We start from the raw sequence: 23693 nt of genomic DNA on the forward strand, positions 1-23693 counted from the left end.
CCAAAGCACAAACAAAATTACAGCATAAGAACAGGACCTTCGGTCCTCAAAGCCTGCACCAACCATGCTGCCCTACTGAACTAAAACCCCTACCCTTCTGGAAACCATATCCCTCTATTCCCATCCTATTCATGTATTTGTCAAGACTATCCGCTTCCACTACCTCCCCCGGCAATGAGTTCCAGGCACCTGCCACCCTCTGTAAAAAAAAATCTGCCTCGTACATCTCCTTTAAACTCGCCCCTCGCACCTTAAACCTGTGCCCCTCTAGTAACTGACTTTTCCACCCTGGGAAAAAGCTTCTGATTATCACTATGTCCATGCGCCTCATAATCTTATAGACTTCCATCACGTCGTCCCTCAACCTCCTTCGCCAGTGAGAGTCAACCAAGTTTCTCCAACCTCTCCTCATAGCTAAAGCCCTCTATACCAGGCAACATCCTGGTAAATCTTTTCTGCACGCTCTCCAAAGCTTCCACATCCAGCTGGTAATGTGGCAACCAGAATTGAACACTGTGTTCCAAGTGCTGCCTAATTAAGGTTCTGTAAAGCTGCAACATGACTTGCCAATTTTTAAACTTAATGCCGCGGCCGATAAAGGCAAACATGCTGTATGCCTTCTTGACTACCTTCTCTACCTGCATGACCACTTTCAGTGGCTTGTGTACCTGTACACCCAGATTCCTCTGTCTATCAATATTCTTAAGGGTTCTGCCATTTACTGTATATTTCCTATCTGGAATAGACCTTCCAAAATGCATTATCTCACATTTGTCCTTTGGGTGAAAACAATTTCATAGAATCCCTACAGTGGAGGAGGCGGCTATTCGCTCCATTGAGTCTGCACTGATCACAATCCCACCCAGGCCTTATCCCCAATAATCCCATGCATTTACCCTAGCTAGTCCCCTGATATTAAGGGGCAATTTAGCACGTGGCCAATCAACCTAACCTGCACATCTTTGGACCCATCTCTTACAAACCTTCTGCCCCTTAACTTAAATTAGCATCTAGCCTGTCAACTCCTCTCAGAATTTCATTTATTTTAATGAGATCATTTCCCATTCTTTTAAAAATCAAAGGCTAAGGGTCCATTCTATTCCACCCACATGATCTCTCCTTAATAGCTTGATTTTCACTCAATGTTTATGAATGCAAACAGGTGACTGACTCCAAGTTGGAAATATTTTGGCAGAAAGATCAAGGAGTGATCACTGGTTTACTTACCACAACTGGAAGTTGGCAGCCTGTGTGGAATCACAGAAGTCAACTCCCATGGAGACAGTCTTTGACATCCCAGGCTCAAGGCACTCTGGAACAAGAAATATTCTATTTCAGCAATTTGTACAGATGGTAATGGAAGATCATTTTATTTTATTTCTCCACTAGCACAAAAATAACGAGCTGAGCGCAGAAACATTCCAGGACTTCAAGACATTTAAGGATTAAAGGCTACGATTTAACTTTCCAATCACTTAAAATGTCTTTCTTTTCTTTTTCTATCTTTCACTAACAATTTTTTCATCTTTCTCTGTTCCAAATAAATCGATCACACTCCAGTATCTCGTCATAAGATCATCAGAATTAGGAGGCGGCCGCCATTTGGTCCATTGAGCCCTGCTCCTTCATTCAATAAGATCATGGCTGATCTGATTATGGCCTTAACCCCAGATTCCTGTCTGAACGTCATAGCTCTTGACTTCCTTGTTTATCAAAAATGTGTCTTCCTCGATCTTTCACAGGATGTGGGCATCATTTGCTAGACCAGCATTTATCACCCATTCCTAGCTGCCGTTGAGAAAATGGGTGGTGAGCTGCCACTGCAGCCCCTGAGGTGTAGGTATAAGCACAGAGCTGTTAGGAAGAGAATTCTACTATTTTGACCCAGTAACAGTGAAGGAACAGCAATCTATTTCGAGGTCAGGATGATGAATGACTTGGAGAGGAACCTTCAGTCGATGGTGTTCCCAGCTATCTGCTCTTCTTGTCATTCTAGATGGGAGTGGGTCATGGATCGGGAAAGTGCTACCGAAAGGAATCTTGGCGAGTTCCTGCAGTTCATCTCGTCGGTGATGCACACTGCTGCCACTGTTTGTTAATGGTGGAAGGATTAAATGTGGTGGAAGAGGTAGCTTTGTCCTGGATATTGTTGAGCTGCTTGAGCATTGTTGGAGCTGTACTCATCCAAGCAAATGCAGAGTCATACCCCTGACTCAGATGAAATTCTTCTTCATCACCTTCTTCAATGAGAGACTCTTCTTTCTGAAACTATGTCCGCTAGTTCTAGATTCCACCGTGAGAGGACACAGCCTCTCAGCATCTACTCTGTCAAGCCACCTCAGAATGTGACATTCTACATAAAGACAACCTTTCATTCTTGACTCCAATTTGTAAAGGTCCAATCTTCTTGGCATTATTTCATAAGACAATCCATTCATTCCAGGAATCAGGCGAGTGAACTGCTACCAATGCAAGTATATCCTACTTAATTAAATGGACTTCAACATTGTACATGAAATTCCAGGCGTGTCCAGTACGGTTGTGAGAAGTCCTTCCAGGTTCATACCCCCCCACCCCTCCTCCTTGCAATAAAGGGCAACTTACATCATTGGTATTGTCCAAATGATTATCTTCTCAACTGAGCCAAGGGAGAAGCGTTGGCAGGTTATTGAACTATCAGAGGCATCCGGCCTAAACCATCTTGTGTTCAACTGAGATCCACAAATGCATCTTCACTGACTGTTGATAAATAGCAATTCAGCACACGGGCCTTAGCATTTCTGACACAAAGATGCTGAGGTCAATTCCAATTTGCTTTCCACAGTCCTCTGTTTCCTCCTTTTGCATCACACCTCTAACCGCTCACCCCCAACCACAGCACTGTACTACTTAAATACATAGGGCAGCAATCAGAGATATTTTACTGTTTCATCTCAAAAGCCTATGACCTTAACCAAAGGCCTCAGGGGCACTGTATTTGAAACCTCTCCATTATAATCTCTGTTTCTATCAAAACATAAGAACATAAGAAATAGGAGCAGGAGTAGGCCACCTAGCTCTTCGAGCCTGCCCCGCCATTCAGTAGGATCATGGCTGATCTGTCATGGTTCAGTTCCACATTCCCGCCCTCTCCCCATAACCCTTAATCCCCTCTCTTATCAAAAACCCATCAACCCGTGTCTTAAAAATATTTAGTGAGGTAGCCTCCACCACTTCAACGGGCAGAGAATTCCAGAGATTCACCACCCTTTGAGTGAAGAAGTTCCTCCTCAACTCCGTTCTAAACCGCACCCCCCTTTATCTTGAGGCTGTGCCCCCTAGTCCTACTGTCCTTTCTGAGCAGGAAGAGTCTCTCCACCTCTATCCTATCCATCCCATTCATCATCTTATACGTCTCAATGAGATCTCCCCTCATTCTTCTAAACTCTAACAAGTACAAGCCTAGTTTATTCAGCCTCTCCTCATAGCTCAACCCCCTCAACTCCGGCATCAGCCTAGTAAACCTCCTCTGCACTCCCTCCAAGGCCAAAATATCCTTGCGTAAGTACGGCGCCCAAAACTGCACACAGTACTCCAGCTGCGGCCTCACCAATGCCCTATACAGCCGCAGCAAGACCTCCCTACTTTTATATTCAATCCCCCTCGCTATGAAGGCCAGCATCCCATTCGCCTTCCTGACCGCCTGCTGCACCTGCAAGCTGGGTTTTTGCGACTCATGCACAAGGACCCCGAGGTCCCGCTGCACCGTCGCCTGCTGCAGTTTTTCTCCACGTAAGTAATAATCCTTCCTACCATTATTCCTACCAAAGTGGACCACCTCGCACTTGCCAACATTAAATTCCATTTGCCAGTTCCTGGCCCATTCGCCCAGCATATCTAGATCCTTCTGTAGACTCTCCACACCCTCCGCACAATTTGCCGTTCCACCAATCTTGGTGTCATCAGCAAATTTCAACACCATACACTCGGTTCCCTCCTCCAGATCATCTATATAAATGGTAAATAGCTGAGGCCCCAGCACCGACCCCTGGGGCACTCCACTAGTCACCAACCGCCAATCCGAATAGCACCCATTGACCCCCACTCTCTGCCTCCTATTTGACAACCAATCCTCTATCCACGCTAACACCCTACCCCCAACTCCATGCCTCCTGACCTTCTGCAATAACCTCGTGAGGTACGTTGTCAAATGCCTTCTGAAAATCAAGACAGACCACAACCACCGGCTCTCCTCTGTCCACCGCCCTAGACACATCCTCATAGAACTCCAGTAAATTTGTCAGACACAACTTCCCTTTAACGAAACCGTGCTGCGTCTGCTCTATCAAGCAATTCCCCTCAAGATGTCTCGCCATTTCCTCCTTGATGACGGATTCTAACATTTTACCTACAACAGACGTTAAACTAACAGGCCTATAATTCCCTGCCTTTTGCCTGGCACCCTTCTTAAACAACGGCGAAACATTAGCCGTTTTCCAATCTTCCGGCACTTCCCCGGAATCCAGCGACGTCTGGAAAATAACCACCAAGGCATCCACTATCACCTCCGCCATTTCTTTCAGAACCCTCGGATGCATTCCATCTGGTCCTGGGGACTTGTCCACAATCATCCCCTCCAGTCTGTCGCACACCGCCTCTCTAGTAACAGTAATGTCATTGAGACCCTCCAGTCCTACCACCTTTCCATCTCTAACACCCGGCAAATTATTCACGTCCTCCTCCATGAAGACCAAAACAAAAAAGTTAGTCAAGACCTCAGCCATATCCCCATCCCCTACCACTAAGTCCCCCTTCTCATCCTCTAAGGGTCCAACGTTCACCCTAGCCAGCCTCTTCCTTTTTATATATTTATAAAAACTCTTGCTATCCTTTTTTAATACCTATTTGCTTGTTGCATGCCACTGGATTAAGAAAATACCATTTATAAAATGTTTCGAATATTAATCACTTGTGATCATATAACAAAGTTAATTTGATTTCAGCTCCATCACTAAGGAAATCTAGCAGTTGCCAAAATAGGCATTTCATAGAATCCAGCCCATTCAGTCTTCACCTACTCTCTGACAGAGTATCATGCTCAGGACATCTCGCCTGCCCTATTCCCCATAACTCCAACCATTTACCATGGCTAATCCATCTAACCTACACATCTTGGGACATTAAGGGCAATTTAATATGGCCAATCCACCTAACCTGCATATCTTTGGACTGAGGGAGGAAACTGAAGCACCTGGAAGAAACCTGCGCAGACATGGGGAGAACATGCAAACTTTACACAGAACAGAATATCAGCAATTTTACAGGTGCAATCTTACAAAATAGAAAGCGCGACTTGTATAAGAATGTTGTACTGCAGTACCTATTTTGTAGAAATCATGCATTTGCATCCCTGATGCAAGCTTCCGTTCTCCTACTTGGATGTTCCTGATTTCTTTGTCAGAGCTATTAGTTAGTGTGATCTGAACAGACACCATTTTTGTGTTGTAAATACATGGCTGACGTGGGAAGTGATACTCTGCTCCAAGACCTTTTCCGGACATCCGATGAAGTAGTGTGTATGATTTTGAAGGAACAAATACTGGGGTGGTCACCTAAACAGCAAAAAAGCACAGCAATTTAAATCGTTCAAACAGTAATGTGCAACATTGAAAATTTACATTAATTGTTCGGACTCAGATCCCAAATTTAGTGCATTTCCTGTGTACTTGAATTCAAAAAGAAAATTGGAAACATTGGTTCTGCTAGTTCCTTTTATCCTAAATTCAAATTCAGGATAAACAGAATTGAAGTGCACATGGACTTTAAGAAAGTGGTTGATAATGTACAACATAACAGATTGGCCAGAAACATCAACCCAATAAATATTAAAGGAACAGCAAATTGGCAACGAGATAGAAAACAGACAGCACTGGTGACCAATCGTTTTCAAGCTGGGGCATAAAGTTCACAGATGAGACAAAGCTGGGGAATATAGTAAGCAGTGAGGAGCATATGAGCAAATTTGAGGCGAACAGACTGGTGAAACAGGAAGAAATGGTAGATGAAATTAATGCAACCAAGTGATGCAGGGATGCATTTCGGAAGAAACTAGAAAGTCTCAATGCAGATTACCAAGTATAATTTTTAAGGGGGATTCAAGAACATAAATATTCAAGGTTCACACATACAACAGGCCAGTCAGACTTTGAAATAATATAGCACCCTTGGCTGTATAAATTGAGGCAGAGACTATCAAACTTTATGCTTTACGTTAAACCTTCATAAATCACTGGTTAGGCTTCTGTTAGAGTATTGTGTCCAATTTTGTGCACCACACTGAGGATGTCAAGGCTTTAGAGAGGGTACAGAGGGGATTTACCAGAATGATATCAGAAATGAGCGATTTCCATTATGTGGAAACATGAGAATTTTTTCCTTAGAGCAAGGTGGTCAAGGAGAGATTTATTGGAGATATTCCAAATGAGTGGTTTGAAAAGAGCAGACAAGAAGAAACTGTTTCCAACAGAGGGAGGGTCGGTAATCAACAGACACAGGTTTAAGATAACTGACAAAAACTCCTAGTAGAGTGGGAAACAAGTACGTGTTCTTTCTAAGCAGCGAGGTATAATGATTTGGAATGCACTACATTCAAAAGGCGTTGGAAGCAGATTCAATAGCAACTTTCAAATTGTAATTGGATATTTATTGTATTTGAAAAGGAGAAATTGGCAGGGATATGAGTAGAGAGTTGAGGAATGGGACTAATTGGATGGTTCTTTCAATAAGTTGCAAGATCCTATGATTTGACAATACATTTAATCTGCTTAATATATATTTAACAAATCTGTTAATACTGCTGCATGAATGTCTGTTTATCCTTTGTTCAATCCCCAAGTGCTGACCTGCTCAGCAATCCCTCCCCAGTGAGTCAGCAGCAAATGCAGAATTTGGACAACTTGGAACAAATTTTAATCAACTTTGCAGACCTTAATTGTTATCTCAAAGAAAATACACCCCCGAAAAATTCATAGATTGCAACCAATATCCTTTCAGCAAATAAAAATACACTTTGCTTTTGCTGTAGTTTCTTTTCGACAATGCACAAGCGTAAACACAGTATGTACTTAGTGTTTTTTTTGATCCATTACTTCTGCTGTACACAATACTCGTAAATCTATTTAAGAGTCTTAAAATGACAATGCCTAGTTTGTTTTACCAGGAGTGAACCACAATCTTTAAAAAATATTTTGCAATCCTATCATCCATTATCCTCTCAGTAGTTGGGTTTTGCAAGTGCTCTTCCTGTTCAACTGCTGACCATACCATCATTCTTGGAATGTTTTGTGCAGCATGCTCTATGAAGAAAATCACAGGGCTCAAAAGGCTTGACACACTGAAAGGCCACCACAGACCATTCACATATTTCATCTGTTTATTGCGATAAGCAAATAGCCCGTGGAATGACAGCGCACATAACTGTCAAATGAGTAACACTTAGGTTTAGTGAAACATTTATATGGGCCTTTACCTCTCTTAGAAACAGACAGCATCTCTCAATGCCATCCAAAAGAAAAGTCTTACATTTTTAACACTTCACTAAAAAATAACTGAAGAGTGTAAAATGACAAATACCTTGTGCAGTTAGCTGGTAATGGACCATACTCTCAACTCATTTAGATTTATGCAATATAAACTTGTCACTAATAATTAATTTATGAGACAGCTGTTCCCAGAATCTTCCAAGTCTATCGTTACAGAAGCTCTTAAGCAATACCTTTAAAAACTGGAGGAGATTTCAAAGTATTTTTTTTAAAGAGAAAAATAGGCTGGTCTCTAATAATCTGAAAGCAAAGTAAAACCTTAAAAACAACAGGTAGCACAATCAACTAAATTAGGTTAACTGGAAATAATATTACTGAATGCACAGCTAAGCATCTCTGAAAATTAAAGGCTCTGTACTGCTTCCACATACATTTTTCGGTAATGGTAACTTACAGTCGCTCTGTTTGTAAAGCACTTAGTGTCACTTGTAGCTAGTGCAAGCAATAGTTCAAACAATTTGTCTATTTTGTGAGAAATAAAAATCTATTTGCAAGTTGCTGAGTTTTATGAGGTGATGCCATTGCTTCATTAATAATCAACAGTTCAGTGTTCCAGTAATTTTTCACAAGGATTGCACCTAAAGCAACCTAAGGCAAGTGTTATTTTCAAGATAACCCCAAGAAAATATTACCCAGCAGACTTCCCTCAAAACTACTCTCTGCCAAATTCTCAAACCAATATGAAACGAAAAGGAAGCAAAAGGCCCTTTGTCTAATCTCTAAACTCCTAAATGATGGATGATTTTTAAATACTTTCAAAGCAACTACCATTGCTATAATTTGCAAAAACTGAGTTCCAATTTCATACATCTCTACAATCTATATATTTTCTAATACCGTTTGTGGGCGTTCAAGTCAACCTTTCCCTATGTCCACATTCACAATGAAAAATCAACAAAAACATGTGTTATAATGGCATTTTCTACTAATGGTAGTGCAGCAATGGTAATTGGTGGTGGGGGGGGAGGCAGTGGTGGTGTAGTTATGTAGCAGGTTTACATTGTCAGTTTCCATTTTAAAATTAGGACACAAAAATATAAATGTACCACCATGTAGCCAGTTATGATCTGAGGAGATCCATCAAAGATGCTAGAAGACAGCAATGGACAAGCTAGAGTCCCAGGTTAACCACGTGGACCACTGTCAACTATGGCAAAGTCTGCAACACATAAGAGGCTACAAGATGAAGGCATATAAAATCACTGGCACCGGCGCATGCCTCCCTTATGAGCTCAACACATTTTATGCCCACTTTGAGCAAGAGGTCAGCGAGAGCATGCCCTCCACCTCAGAAGCCGCAGATAAACCTGTATCCGAAATCACAATTGTATGTGTCCGACCAGCCTTCTTAAAGATCAACTCACGGAAAGTGATTGGCCTGGATGGGGTATCCAGACAAGCACTCAGAACCCATGTGGACCGGTTGGCAGAGGTATGCGCAGATATCTTCAACCTCTCTTTACAACAATCTGAGATCCCTACCTGCCTCAAGACGCCGACCGTCATCCCAGTACCAAAGAAAAGCCAAGCAGCGTGCCTTAATGACCATCGTCCGGTGGCTCTGACATCCACCATCATGAAGTGCTTCTTAAGGTTAGGCATGACATGAATCGGTACCAGCCTCCCAGTTTGCCTGGTCCACTACAGTTCGCCTACCGCAACAGGTCCACAGCAGACACGATCTCCCTGGCCCTGCACTCAACCATGGAACACCTAGAAAACAAAGATACCTATGCATCGACTAAACTCAGCCTTCAACACCATTACTCCTACGAGACTCATCTCCAAATTCCATGGCCTGGGCGTTGGCTCCTCCCTCTGTGACTGGACTTTGAACTTCGCAACCGACAGGCTGCAATCAGTAAGGATAGGCAACAATACCTCATCCGCCATCATCCTCAACACTGGTGCTCCACAAGACTGTGTCCTCAGCCCCTTACTATACTCCTTATACACTTATGACTGTGTGGCCAAATTCCCCTCCAACTAGATTTTCAAGTTTGCTGATGATACCACCATCATAGGTTGGATCTGAAACAATGATGAGACAGAGTACAGGAAAGAGATAGAGAATCTGGTGAACTGGTGCGACGACAATAATCCCTCCCTCAATGTCAACAAAATGAAGGAGATAGTCATCGATTTCAGGAAGCGTAGTGGAGGACATGCCCATCTACATCAATGGGAAGAAAGTAGAAATGGTCGAAAGCTTCAGGTTTTTAAGAACATAAGAACATAAGAAATAGGAGCAGGAGTAGGCCATCTAGCCCCTCGAGACTGCCCCGTCATTCAATAAGATTATGGCTGATCTGAAAGTGATTCAGTTCCACTTACCCACCTGCTCCCCATAACCCTTAATTCCCTTATTGATCAGAAATCTATCTACCCATGACTTAAACATATTCAACGAGGTAGCCTCCACCACTTCAATGGGCAGGGAATTCCAGAGATTCACACCTCAGAAGAAGTTCCTCCTCAACTCTGTTCTAAACTGACTCACCCTTATGTTGAGGCTGTGTCCTCTGGCTCTTGTTTCCTTTCTAAGTGGAAATAATCTCTCTGCTTCTACCCTGTCTAGCCCCTTCATTACCTTATGTGTCTCTATAAGATCACCCCTCAGCCTTCTAAACTCCAATGAGTAGAAGCCCAATCTACTCAATCTCTCCTCATAAGCTAACCCCTCATCTCCGGTATCAACCTGGTGAACCTTCTCTGTACTCCCTCCAAGGCCAATATTTCCTTTTGCAAATAAGGGGACCAGAATTGCACACAGTACTCGAGTTGCGGCCTCGCCAGTATCTTGTATAATTGCAGCAAGACCTCCCTGCTTTTATATTCCATCCCCCTCGCGATAAAGGCCAGATCACCTTTTATTTTAGCTGTCCAGACCACCAACAGATTTTAGCTGTCCAGATCACCAACAACCTGTTCTTATTCTCCCCCCCTCCACATGCCGACACTATAGTTAAGAAAGCCCAGCTACACCTCTACTTACTCAGACGACTAAAAGAAATTTTGCATGTCCGCTATGACTCTCCTTAACTTTATAAATACACCACAGAAGGCATTCTTTCTGGTTCTGTCATAGCATGGTATGGCTCCTGCTCTGTCCAAGACTGCAAGAAACTACAAAGGGTCGTGAACGAGGCCCAGGCCATCACTCAAACCAGCCTCCAATCCTTTGACGCTGTTTACACTTTCTGCTGCCTCAGGGAAACAGCCAGCATAATCAAGGACCTGGATATATTCTTTTCCACCTGCTTCCATCAAGAAAAAGGTACAAAAGTCTGAGGGCATGTGCCAACCAACTCAAGAACAGCTTCTTCTCTGCTGCCAGACTTTTGAATGGACCTACCTCACATTTAGTTGATTTTTCTCTACACTCTAGCTATGACTGTAACACTACATTCTGCACTCTCATTTCCTTCTCTATGTACGGTATGCTTTGTATAGCATGCAAGAAACAATAGTTTTCACTGTATGCTAATATGCAACAATAATAAATCAAATCAAAATCATGTATGACTTCAAAATGGGGACTGAATAATGTCTGCACACCTTTATCCAATTATTCCTGCCCTCAAATCTCACTTCACTTGAAGATTTGGCCCAAATTTTCCAATGAGCAGCACCACAGAAGATCCATTAGCCTCTGGGCCTGTGTGCCAATTAGCCTCCGTACATGGATATCATTCAAAGAACATAGCCCAAAATCTCACTCTGCAGTAAAGGTATCAATTGGACTAATATTTCCAACTGTTTCCATTCAAAAGCAGTCAGACACAGAGTAGCTGGATCAAAATCATGTGTTCACACTCCACATCCTGCGTGTATGCCAGTGACTAGACTTCTGCTTTTTTCCTGTTAATTATCTCCTTCCTTTGCTGCAATTGAGAATACCCGACAATAACAGAGGTCAATCCAGAAATACAAGGCGGTGATGTAAGGCATAAAGTAGAGCACATGATGACACATCAATTTCTCCCCTTCATTTCTTTTAGTATTAAAGGACTTTGGTGAATATAAACCATTACAAAATGGATCTCTCAGGTGTTTCTAAGGAGATACGTGGAGTCGATAGGTCAGATGTATGGTTAAAGACAGGTTTTGAATATCTTGGTTTGATACTAGATGCAACTCTATGCTGCATAGCACAAGAGCATATGTGAAAGAATCAGGTTCAAACTCTGACCCGTGGAGAGCTGGCCAATTGCTGATCTCTTTCAGACCAGAATTGTGACACAATTAGTCTCAGCACTGCTAAGCAAAAAATGCTGAGACTAGGAGAGAACCAACCATGGAAATCCATGAAGGGCAGTCTTAATGAAATCAAACATGTGCCATATGCCTTCTCCTGTTGCCACATGTGTTGTCTGTCATAGTCCTGGCAAGAGCAATTTCAATCTTGTTCATGGTAATGTATTTCAAATGCCTACAACTTTCTAAAGAAAAGTCAGTCTTCCAAAACATTGGAGTCCATTATTCAGCTGACTAATTCCAAGATCGACACTGCAAACACATCTTACTGGCTAAGTCTCTGGTTTGCCTTTTACAGATGTTATGTTGATCTCAGGTCAACAGATTCGATTTTAAAGTTAATTAATCTAAAAATTTATTGGTCATCTCAAATAACCTCTGTTGCTTTTGAGATGGGTACTTCAGGCTGGGACCTTGGTTGGAATTTCAGGAAATTATTTGTAGAACTTTCAGAAAATTTTTGGATTTAAGTTTAGCTAGAAATTGGTGGGTGTAAACTGAGAGTTCTGCAGGCAGAAAGAAAGAAAGAAGAGTCTGCTATGAGCTGAAAAGCAGCTGTAGACCAGAAGCAAAAGGGCCATCAGGAATCGGGGATATTTCTGAGGTGAAAGCACTAAAACAAAATGAAGCCTAAGTTTAGCCGAGAAGTCTACAGTGGTGAGGTTTTGAAGGGATGCTGGAGGATCACTTTGCTGAAGCTTAAATTTCATATCTTGGAGGATTGCTAGAACAAGGAGGAGACATCAAGTGCATCCCAGAAGGCTGTGGCATATCTTTGGTTTGGTCCCAAAAACATGAATGAACCTTGAAGAGTTTGGTAACGAGCCAAAGATTTTCTGGGGGAAAGTCATAAGGTAAAAGGGGAAGTTCAGGTGAGAACTTTAGTGTAAAGTATATATGTAAAATTGTGTTTTATTATGTTTTCAATTGTGAAGCACAAGTATCCCCCCATGACAGTGTTTTCTTAGCTCATAGAATCCTACAGTGCAGAAGGAGGCCATTCAGTTCATCGAGTCTGCACCGACCACAATCCCATAACCCCACGCATTCACCCCAGATAGTGTCGGGGAGACTAAGGGGCAATTTAGCATAGCATTTTTGGATTGTGGGAAGAAATCGGAGCGCCCAGAGGAAACCCACAGTATCTGTGGAGAGAGAATAGAGCCAACATTTTGAATCTGGATGCCCCTTTGTCAGGACATCCAGATCCCTCTGCACTTCAGATCTCTGCAATTTCTCACCATTTCGAGGATATGCTTAATTTTTATTCTTCCTGTCAAGATGGACAATTTCACATTTGCCCACATTATACTCAACGTGCCAGCTCTTTGTCACTCATTTAACCTACTTACGCCCCCTGTGTCACCCCTCGTTTCTTGTATGATTTTTCTTGATTCTTGTACAACAAATTCACTTGTTTTAAACCAAGGAATCTTGAGGAATTTTTTTCAGCTAATCAACAGGTGGTTGAATTTGTCTTTAAGTTTTAACAGTCTCCACTGCAATCACAAAAAATGTCAAAGTAGTTTCACCACATTGACTGCAGTTTGCAAATTTGTCCTTTAACTTAGAGCAGGAAGCAACACAAACTCAAATTTTATGCGGCCATTCAAAACTATTGTATAGTTAACATTTGCTGGTTCTTGTACATTCAAGGTAAAAACACCACTGATCCTTTTCCCCCAACCAGCTGAGAACTTGTGTCACCTTCAAATATGGCAGCTGTTCAAAAGTGGCTCTGGAAAGTAAATCTACAGCCTCCCTCATTTTCAGTAAGTCTTTGAGAGACTCCAAGCTAAACAACTCAGTAATAATCATTATGAAGACTACTAGTTTACAATGGCTAAGTTAAATTCATCCCATCACATGGGATTTCAGGGTTTTGGGAATCATTTACTGTATTCCCCATTGTCAGATAAGAATTTACTCAGATACAGACTCTGACTAAAAAATTAAAGTAGGGAAAATAATTTCAAGCATTCAGAGGACTAGGCCAGAATGATTGATATACAGTGGCTGGACTTGCATACAACTCCTAGCAGCAAAGAGTAGGAATTGCCACCCAATTAACCATGCACAAATGGGCCAGAAAATTAAATATGGACTGGAATACTCCCAGAAATTAAATGAACATTTTAAAAGGTAGGTGCAATAAGTGGAGTGACTCTGCCACAAGCTGGTTGCAATAAAATGCATCTAAAACTGCTGTAACAATCTTCCTCATCAACAGTAACATGAAGGTGGTGACTCATCATAAACTAATAAGTGACAATTACAAGTGAGATAAATAAGATTGATTTTTAAAGATCAGGTTATGATCTAAAATGCACCACCTAAAAGGGTGGAGAGAGCAAATTTAAGTAATTTTCAGAAGGAAATTGGACACATAATTGAAAGGGGAAATAACTGCAGGGTTATGGGGAAAGATCAGGGGGCTGGGGCTAATTGAATAGCTCTTTCAAAAAGCCAGCAGAGTCACATTGGGCAGACTGGCCTCATTCTGTGCTGTATGATTCCATGTGATATAAAGCTAGAAGGAATAGCATATAAATATCAAAACCAGGGTGGCGGCCTGTACAGCTTCGAATTCTGAAAAACACAACACATTACTAGTACAAATTAACACAAATCAAACTGGATCCAGGAGATTGGGACCTTTAACTATGCATGGAAGGCAAAGTAAATCCTAAACCTCAAACTGTAAAGCAATCCCAATTTTTTAATCAATATATTTGCACTGCATTAGCTGTGGTGTCATATATAGCCAGTAGTACATAGCCATTTGAAAATGTTGGGTGATAAAAATGAAACACTGAAGGAATAAAAGATGTAAAAGCTGTTGCAATTTAAAGTTGTGTTTACATGTGGTCAACGTATATTTTCTTAAAGGTAATGCTATTTACTCTGACCTTGCAGATACAAGCTAGATATTCATCACTGCAGTTTGGTTAACTCATTTTGTCTGTCAATAAGTGATGTCTTAATCTTCGCTTTATCTTGTCCAGAATCACAGCTCAACAGCGCTGTCATTTTTCAAGGTCTGAATTTAGCTTCAACTGCATATCATCACCAGTTGACAAAATGGACATCTCACAAGACCTTATTTTATAAACTCTCTTCTCTTAGTGTAAATGTAACTATAATTCAGAACAAATTACCTAACCTTGACTTAGCAGTCGATCTTTGATTTTTCACCCCTTTTTTATGAACAAGTGATAAAGCATTTGGAAATGTTGATTGAGGGGATCTATTATGTTTCAACTTAAAGCTGAGGTGATTGATGCAAGAAATAGTCACCTTTGAGTATGCGACAAGGCAGATATCCTTTTTGTCAAATGACCTGAAAATCCTGCTGATGTTATAAAAGAACTCTCAAGGATATCAGGTAAGAAACTGAGTCACTTTCATTTGATATGTAAAATGTTCTGATGCAAAGAGCAGATATTCCTCTGGTAATCACTCCATTGCTTCGAGTCACACAAAAACAAAATTTAGCAAACATTCAGCACCAAATGCCCTCCATAGGCACAATTCACCCACTGACGCAGGGTTAATTATAGGTAGAAGTAAACAATCATAACTTCTTCTTCCCCACAGTAAGCTTTGATTTTAATTGTTTTTAATGACCATCTCCATTCCCAGAGAAAGAAATGGCAGGGAAGCACTAATCAAACTATCTTTGTAAAATAATGGCATATCCAAGGGACTGCTGTTAAATGTCAAAATCTCACACTCCTCTGATTTTCAAAAGCGATTAAAACCCAATTACCTCCCAGAAAACCTTGATGTTCCAAAAATTATTGGCAATGGGAATTCCCCAGGATCATCTCAGGGACCTCATTTGAAAACACAAACACACCTCATTGTCCAACACCAAAATTAGTCAGTTCTTCCTCTGCTCAAAGTCATTAGCCTTCCCAACTTCACTACTTTTGCGTCTCTATCTTCTTCCTTAAGGCCCTCATTAAATGCATGGTTGAAGAAGTAAATATTAATCAGTCCAGTTACCTTCTCCTTGTTCTCAGTGCCTGATTAGTCTGGTTATACGTACAAAACATCATGGGCCTTTTTTGAAAATCTTTCAATCACCTGGTCAAGGAAGACTGGTACCCAAAGGCTACAAGGTCTCAAGATTTCTCTTAATGTTTCCGAATGGACAAGGTTTCCTGCTTTCCTGCAGGATAAACTTCATTCCAGGTAGAGGGATACAATGGGGGAGGAGGGGAACATTTTCATATCCTTTAAAAGGCTTACCCAGAGTTAGGAGGTCGTAAAGGCGTCAATTACAACCCTTACTATACATTGTATAGCTTTGACGGATAATCTTCTTACAATTTGCCATACGCCTTGAACACAGAAAATAGCCCAATGTGACAATTTGTGTTTGCCACACCAGTCTCCTTTAGCCTGAGTCTGAAGGTTTTCAATTTGTGCAACAATACAGGCAGTTTTCTGCTGCAGAGTGAAAGCCAACAGCAGCAGCTTGGGACTGCACAACTCATTTCATTCTCTAGAATCAGCAACTAAATTTATAATGAGGGGCTAACCAGGATTTTAGCAAGTCACACTGAACAAGCATGGGAGAGGGTGGACTTAAAGAAAACGTCACATCAATGTTTGTATTCCCTGATACATCGAGTGAATCCAAATTTTCTTCATACCTAATCTTCACGAATGAATTGGACTTGGCACAAACTGCAGCCGTTGAAACCTCTCATAAAACGCCTCCCCTGAATTCCTTTGCCTCAGTCAGGAGTAAGCGTGTGGGCAAACTTGATAGCTAGCAGCCCACTTGTTCTTTGCAGTTGATGCAAATGTCTGTCTCCCATCCTGATCTAACGCATCCCAGCTCTGTCAGAACATTCAATTGGTTGCAAAGAACAAGCAGAGTGCTATCACTGAGTTGTAATGAGCTAACCAAATCAAGGCAAAGACAAAGGCAATCATCTTAGGACTTATGGTGATGACAACAGGGTCTAAGGCTATGATAACAATACTGAATAATAATGTTCTCAAAAACATGTCTTGCTTCAAGGAGAGATGGGTTTGTAGAAGGAAATAATGTTCTACTTTCATCACGTCACATTGAAGACTGGATGCAGGAATGAAAACTGATGCCTAACTCTATTAGCCAATCCCAAGCATTAAAAAAAGAAAATATGCACGGCAGAACAGATTATAAACATCACTGAACAGTCCATTTATTGCACTTTAGCTTACTTTTCTTGTGATCACAATGATATGTTTTCATGATAGGAGGAAAGCAAATACAGGAACTCAAAACAAGCATTTCTGCATCAGGTTCAGCCAGTTCCCAATATGGCAGTCCTTTGACACTGGCTAGCCAGAAGTGATGAACACGATAGCAGTCCTATAATGTTAAAGTCCGATCTCTGATCTGGATTCCAAACAAGTGAGGGAGACTCAGTGCTGCAATCAGAAACTTTGAACAAATTTTCTAATACATCTACTGTTAAATTCACATGCCAATACCTTAAATGCTTGTTATGCGTGTGGGGAAGACAGCTTAGGTGGTTTTGCCAAGGAGGGAGATGGAAGGGATGGGAAGTAAGATGGCAATTAGGACTGGGTGAGCTACCTATAACCTCACAATGAGAGATATTTAGACACTTCACCATGAGCAGAATATAGCACTCAAAAGTCTTATGTTTAATCCTCTGTTGCCATTATATTGGAGAGAAAACTTAAGAGTTATAACCGCGAGCTGGTAGGTTTATCCACTTAACTATAAATTTTACAAACTAGTTGAACAGCACCACTTAAAGTAATTTGGAATACTTTTTAAAGCTCTAGGAAACATTTGATAAGACCGCATAATTCTTTCCAATATATTGCTGTTGACATTTTGCAAGAAGTAACAATTTTTATTTTACTTCATCTATAAATCAGGCGTAAGCCTGTTTTTATTTGTACATGGTTTTTCCTCCTGAGCAATTTATCTAAACAGCATTAGGCAAGCACTATGCGAAATTTTAATTTTAAATGTTTATTATAGGAATTTGAAAAGATATTTTAAACAATAATGAAATAATGGTTGTATGGGGAAAATAAATGCAAGCAACGAAAATCCAATTACTGAGTTTGTGATTAAGCACGGGAACATTTCCAATGATCTGACAAACAATATTAATGGACACAGTGCACCGTGCCCTTTGGTATCATTAGCAATTCAAAACAATGGAACATAATTGGCACTGCAGATCCCCATTTAAGATCAGCTTGGATGAGAACCGACCCACACAAGACTTTCACTTTTCTGTGAAAATAATTTGAACTCCAACTATCAGTCTTTGCTAATTGAAGAATGCCTTTAGTGATAACATCTCAGGATCACCTTAAGTACAAGTCAAATCATTAATACTTTTTTGATTCTTACATGGGACGTGGGCATGGCTGGCTGGGCCAGCATGTAGTGCCCATCTCTAATTGCCCCTTAAACTGAGTGGCTTAGCATTTCAGAGGGGGCATTTAAGAGTCAACCTCATTGCTGTGGGTCTGGAGTCACATGTAGGCCAGACAAGGTAAGAATGGCAGATTTCCTTCCTTAAAGTACATTTGTGAACCAGATGGATTTCAAAATCATCATTCAACTTTTAAACACAGATTTTTCTTGAATTCAAATTTCACCATTTGTCACAGTGGGATTTGAACCCGAATCCCCAAAGCATTACCCTGGGTCTCTGGATTAATAACCCAGTGACAATAACACTACTGCACTGTGTCCCAGTGCTCCTCTAATTCTGGCCACTTGCACATTGCCAATTATAAGTACACCACCACTGGGGACCATGCTTTTACTTATGTAGGCTGCAAACTCTGGAATTCTATCTCCACACCCCTTTGTCTCTCTGCTTTGCTTTCTTTGAGGAAAGACAATCCTTAAAACCTTTCAGTTTGTGCTTTAGGTTCACCTAAAATATCTCCTTCCATGTTTTTTTAAGCCTCCTGTGAATGCCTGCAAACATTACAGGTTTATGAATTATAGGTGCTACTTTTGAAAGTTGTTGTTGTTGAGGAATGAAAACAAAGTACAGCCTCCTGCTAAGTGGAGGTGAGTGTTAAGATTTAATCTATGAGCCACACTGAATACTCAGTTGCTGGATATACTGTTGCATTATAAAGGCTACACACACTTAGGAATTAATTTGTAGATCTTTTTCAAAGTGAACTTGGAATATGACACCAGCTGTTGATCTTTTATCTGAATTTTTATTCTGAAGTTTCAATTCTTTTAAATCTAGTTGCTTCCACTATTGATACCTCATCAGTTAATAAGTAAACAGTTTTTTTTTGTTTCCAATGTAACCTATTGTTTCTGTTTGAAGATTTCTCCTGATATCTAATGAAAACATTTTTTTGCTCCCTGTTTCTACCACTTGTATAGCTTTATCACATTTAGGACTTGATGCCCCTTTTCCTACTGGCGACACTGAATTTTATTATAACCCAAGTCAACTTCAGCTGTGCAAATAGGTTGAATGTCAGATTTTAATCCTCATTTTAGACCCTGCAATACTGACCAAAGAAAATAGGAAATTAATTTAGTACTGATTTACATTATGAATAATAAATTGACTGCCTGACATTCCCCTAATACAGAAAGAATAAAATGTAAAAATAATAATCCTTGCAAAGGCACCGGATATGAACTATTACCTGTATGGTTATTGGGAATAAAATAGTTATCAACCATAAAAATAGTGTAATACAATGTTTGAGGGGGAAGCAATAGAAAATTCTACTATCATATCTCATTTTAAAAAAATGTATTCTTTCATGGGGTGTAGGTGTTGCTATGCAAGCATTTATTGTTCATCCCTAATTGCCCTTGCACTGAGTGGCTTGCCAAGCCATTGCAGAGGCCAGTTATGAGTCAACTACAATACTGTGGTCTGGAATCACATGTAGGCCAGACCAGATAAGATGACAGATTTCCTTACCTGCAGAACATCAGTGAACCAGGCAGGTTTTTATGACAAATGACGATGGCTTAATGGTCACCATGAGACTACCTTTTCTTTCCATATTTAATGATGCCATGGTGGAATTTGAATCCATGCCCTTAGTGTGGGTCTCTCAATTACTTACCCAGTGATAGTACCAGTAAACTAGCATTTCCCTGAGTATAAAACCTATCTTACACAGCAGGTAAGAGTCAAATGCTACAATGTGCTCAGACACACAGGTTTGGTTTTTGATCCACACCCTATGTATATTTAGATTTTCCATGGCTGTTAAAAACAAATTCCCAGCATAAACAGTTACATAATTCAATGCATCTTTAATATTATGACACCAAGAACCTTCCTGAACTGGCATGAGGAAATATACAGTTATGTGTACAATGTGTCCAAATGTGAAGTTATACATTTTGGTATATAAAACAGAAAGGAAGAGCATTTTTTTAAATGGTATATTGGGAAAAGTGGGTGTACAAAGGGATCTGGGTGACCTTATATACCAGTCAATGAAAGTGGAAAGGCAGGTGCACGCAATCAGAAAGGCAAATGGTGTGTGGACCTTCACTGCAAAAGGATTTGCATTCAGAAGGAGAGGGGTCTTACTGCAGTTTTTACAGGGCTTTGGTCAGACCACACCTGGAATACTGCATGCCCTTTTGGGCTCCCTACATAAGAAAAGATATACTTGCCTTTGAGGGAATGCAGCAGTTGTTCATTAGACTGACACTGGGGATGACGGGACAGACTTAAAAGGAGAGATTGGTTCAACTGGGCCTGTATTCACTAGAGTTTATAAAGGATGAGAGGAGATCTGATCGAAACACAAAATTCTTACAGGACCAGACTGGGTGTTTTCCCTAGGTTGGTGAATCTAGAACCAGGGGGCACGACCTTAGGATACAGGGTAGACCATTTAGGACAGACTCAAAAGGTAGTGAACCTACGGCAAAGAAAGTTGCAGGGGCCAAGTCACTGAATGTATTCAGGAAAGAGATAGATCATCTTTTAGATTTTAATAGCACCAAGGAATATAGGAGAAAGTAGGAGTATGGCATTGAGGTAGAGGTACGGCCAGGGTCATATTGAATGGCGGAGCAGTCTCAGAGGATGAACCATGACTTACTTCAGCTCCAAACTTTTGTGTGTAGCCTTGGAGTAAGTTAGAAATTAATCACAATGGATCCATGATTGGCTCCATGAAAATACCAGGAGCTAGAGATTAATTCTGATTATTTGTTGATTTCTTTCCCCAAGTTTTTGTCTTAATTTGTACTTGGGATGTAACAGCCACTTGGAAAGCCAACATTTGTTGCCCATCACTAACTGCGCTCGAGAAGGTGATGGTGAGTCACCTTCTTGAACCAGTGCATTCCATTTGATGTTTGGGAATGTGTTCCAAGATTTTGATCCAACAACAGTGAAGGAATGACTGTATAGTTCCAAGTCAGGATTGTGCATGATGCTCCTGTGAATCTGCTGCCTTTGTTATTTTAGGCGGTAGATGTTGTTTATTTAGAAGTTGCTTTCAAGAGATGCTGCTGTGCCCCTTTATAAATGTTCAAACTGAAGCCATTGTGCACTGATGGTGGACAAAATGAATAGTTAAGGTGATGGATGGGATGGCAATCAAGTGGGCAGCTGCATCCTGGATACTGTCAAGAATTGGTTAATATTGGAACTGTACTTATCCAGAGAAGTATCCCATAACTCTCTTGACTTATATTGTAGATGATGTATAGGATTTAGGGAGTAGGAAATGAGTTACTCATTGCAGAATTCCCAGCCTCTGATCTGCTCTTGTAGACATGATATTCATACGACTGGTCCAGTTAAGTCTCCAGTTGGTGATTAAATTTCAGATGCTGATAGTGAGGGATTCAGCATAGGTAATGCTGTTGAACATAAGGGGAAGACGGCTTGTTTCTCTTTTGTTGTAGATGGTCGGTGTCTGGTAGTTGCCCGGCAATCATGTTACTCATCATTTATCAGCCCAAGCCTCTTGAACGCAGTCCGATGTAAAGTGATATTCCCCATTTTATTTTATAAGATTGAAGCTGAGAAAGGGGCCCAGGAACTGATGATTCGTTATTTCAAAGTTCTGCCTTGCCCATTCTCTGACTTGAGGTTGAACATCCTCATCGATATAATGCTCGTCTTCTGTGCCATCTTCTCACGCCCTGCACACAAGGTTACTTACATTGGGCTACGTGAGATGAAATCTTTTGGAACGTCAAGTGGTACGGGATAGCAGAGTGAGGCAAGTTTAATTTGCTTATTGTCCCATGGTGTGCTGAAAAACAGGCAGTAGTAGCACAAAATGGCCTAGGAAATTGAGGTGCTGACTTAATGCTTGTTGGTTGGTATTTCTGATCAGTGAGTGGACCTTTGAGTTGCAACGTAAAAACAGGCACCTACATCAATAACAAAAGCAGATTAGGATCAGATGATTCAGTTACGAGCTCCAATACCATTTCAATCTCAATTATGTCGTCACCACCCTTCAGTTTGGACAAGGGGTGAGGAGACAAATATTTGGAGTGTAACGTAAAGAAATCCTAAGCTCCAGGTAAGAGAAAATTGAAAACAGGCATTGCACTCATTTCGACTCCAATGTTGTGTTGGGAACATTTAAAGGCTTCCAATATTTGGTCTTGCTGCTGCAGCTGCTGAAAAAAATGTCCTTGTCACACAAAAGGGAGCTGCTGCAGGACAATAAAAATTAATCACCCTGCTGTACTTCCAATCCCAAATGAGCAGGTTGCCTCGAATGAGGTCATTTTGAGTTGGCAATTGGCTTGATCTCTGTGCTCATTTCCAGGTAAGAGGGGCCTGCCCACTTAATACCAGGAACAAAGGTCAACTTTACTGTCCAGACTGAGCTCCTGGTATGATGCCAGAGTCAATAAAACCCTCAAGTAGATGAGATTGGAGGAACTTCATGAAGACTTGTGGCCCACAATAAAAATCAGCACGTTCAAACGTCTTGCCCTGTCAACCCAGCTTCCACCAACTGCCCCAGACCCCAAAGAAAGGGTTGAATGTATTGATTACCATAGTAATTCAGTTGTGATCTCATTTATTCTTGAAGGTCGCTTGACAGAACAGAACTAACACATGGAGAAAAGGATATCATTCAAAAAGGCTGACGGCAGTCATAGAACAGGATAAGCAAAGGTGACAGGATTATTTGTTTGGATGGCGAGCAAACATTAACATGGACTGCTTGGCTGAATGGCTAATTTCCATATTATAAATTTCAGGTATGTCCATGTATAAATTAATACTCTGCCCTTAACCACACCGTGGTTGTACCCTAACCATAGGTACTGCAGCAGTTCAAGTAGGCAACTCACTATCTTCTCAAGGGCAGTTAGGAATGGGCAATAAATATTTGCCTCGCTAGCAACACAGTCATCCCAAGAACGAATAAAAAAATTAGAATCCACTGAACAGACTGTGTTTACACATTGCTCATAGTGGGAAGCTGTTCTGCTTTGAGATGGAATAGTCCAGGTGATCAGAAGCAAATAAAAAAATGCTAAAAATTCAAGCTTCTGACCATCAGTCATTAAATATGGGATCTATTAGCAGAATTTTGGAAATAAAGATCAATAAGGTTACTTTAAAGAAAAGGATGCAATGTGAAATTAATTTTTGAGTCATAATTCAGTTGCTAGGCAAAGAGATGAGAGCATAAAATGGCTTAAACTTCAGCACTAATTACACAATTTTACTCAAACAACCATAAAAAGTCAGTGTGGAAAATGAAAATGTCAGAGTTGGGGGTTGGAGATGGTGAGTTGGGGGTGATACGACAGCACTAGAGAGATACTCTGTTAGGGTAAAGAGAACAAGGAGAAAGCAGACAGTGGAG

At 40.9% G+C, this 23693-nt stretch overlaps 1 protein-coding gene across 4 annotated transcripts in view; it reads right to left on the reverse strand.

The window, feature by feature from the left end:
- ap3b1a (adaptor related protein complex 3 subunit beta 1a) overlaps nucleotides 1–23693 on the reverse strand; it is a 257978-nt gene that overhangs the window by 56463 nt on the left and 177822 nt on the right. For all 4 annotated transcript variants that reach the window (XM_080189336.1, XM_080189334.1, XM_080189335.1 and 1 more), the window contains exons 23-24: nucleotides 5360–5591; nucleotides 1228–1312 (exon numbers count right to left, since the gene is read on the reverse strand). In XM_080189336.1, the coding sequence (XP_080045462.1) occupies nucleotides 1228–1312; nucleotides 5360–5591 (317 nt within the window). The remainder of the gene's footprint in view (nucleotides 1–1227; nucleotides 1313–5359; nucleotides 5592–23693) is intronic.

The sequence above is a fragment of the Carcharhinus amblyrhynchos genome, chromosome 5 (genome assembly GCF_965287045.1).
Source record: "Carcharhinus amblyrhynchos chromosome 5, sCarAmb.v2.hapA, whole genome shotgun sequence".
NCBI lineage: Eukaryota > Metazoa > Chordata > Chondrichthyes > Carcharhiniformes > Carcharhinidae > Carcharhinus > Carcharhinus amblyrhynchos.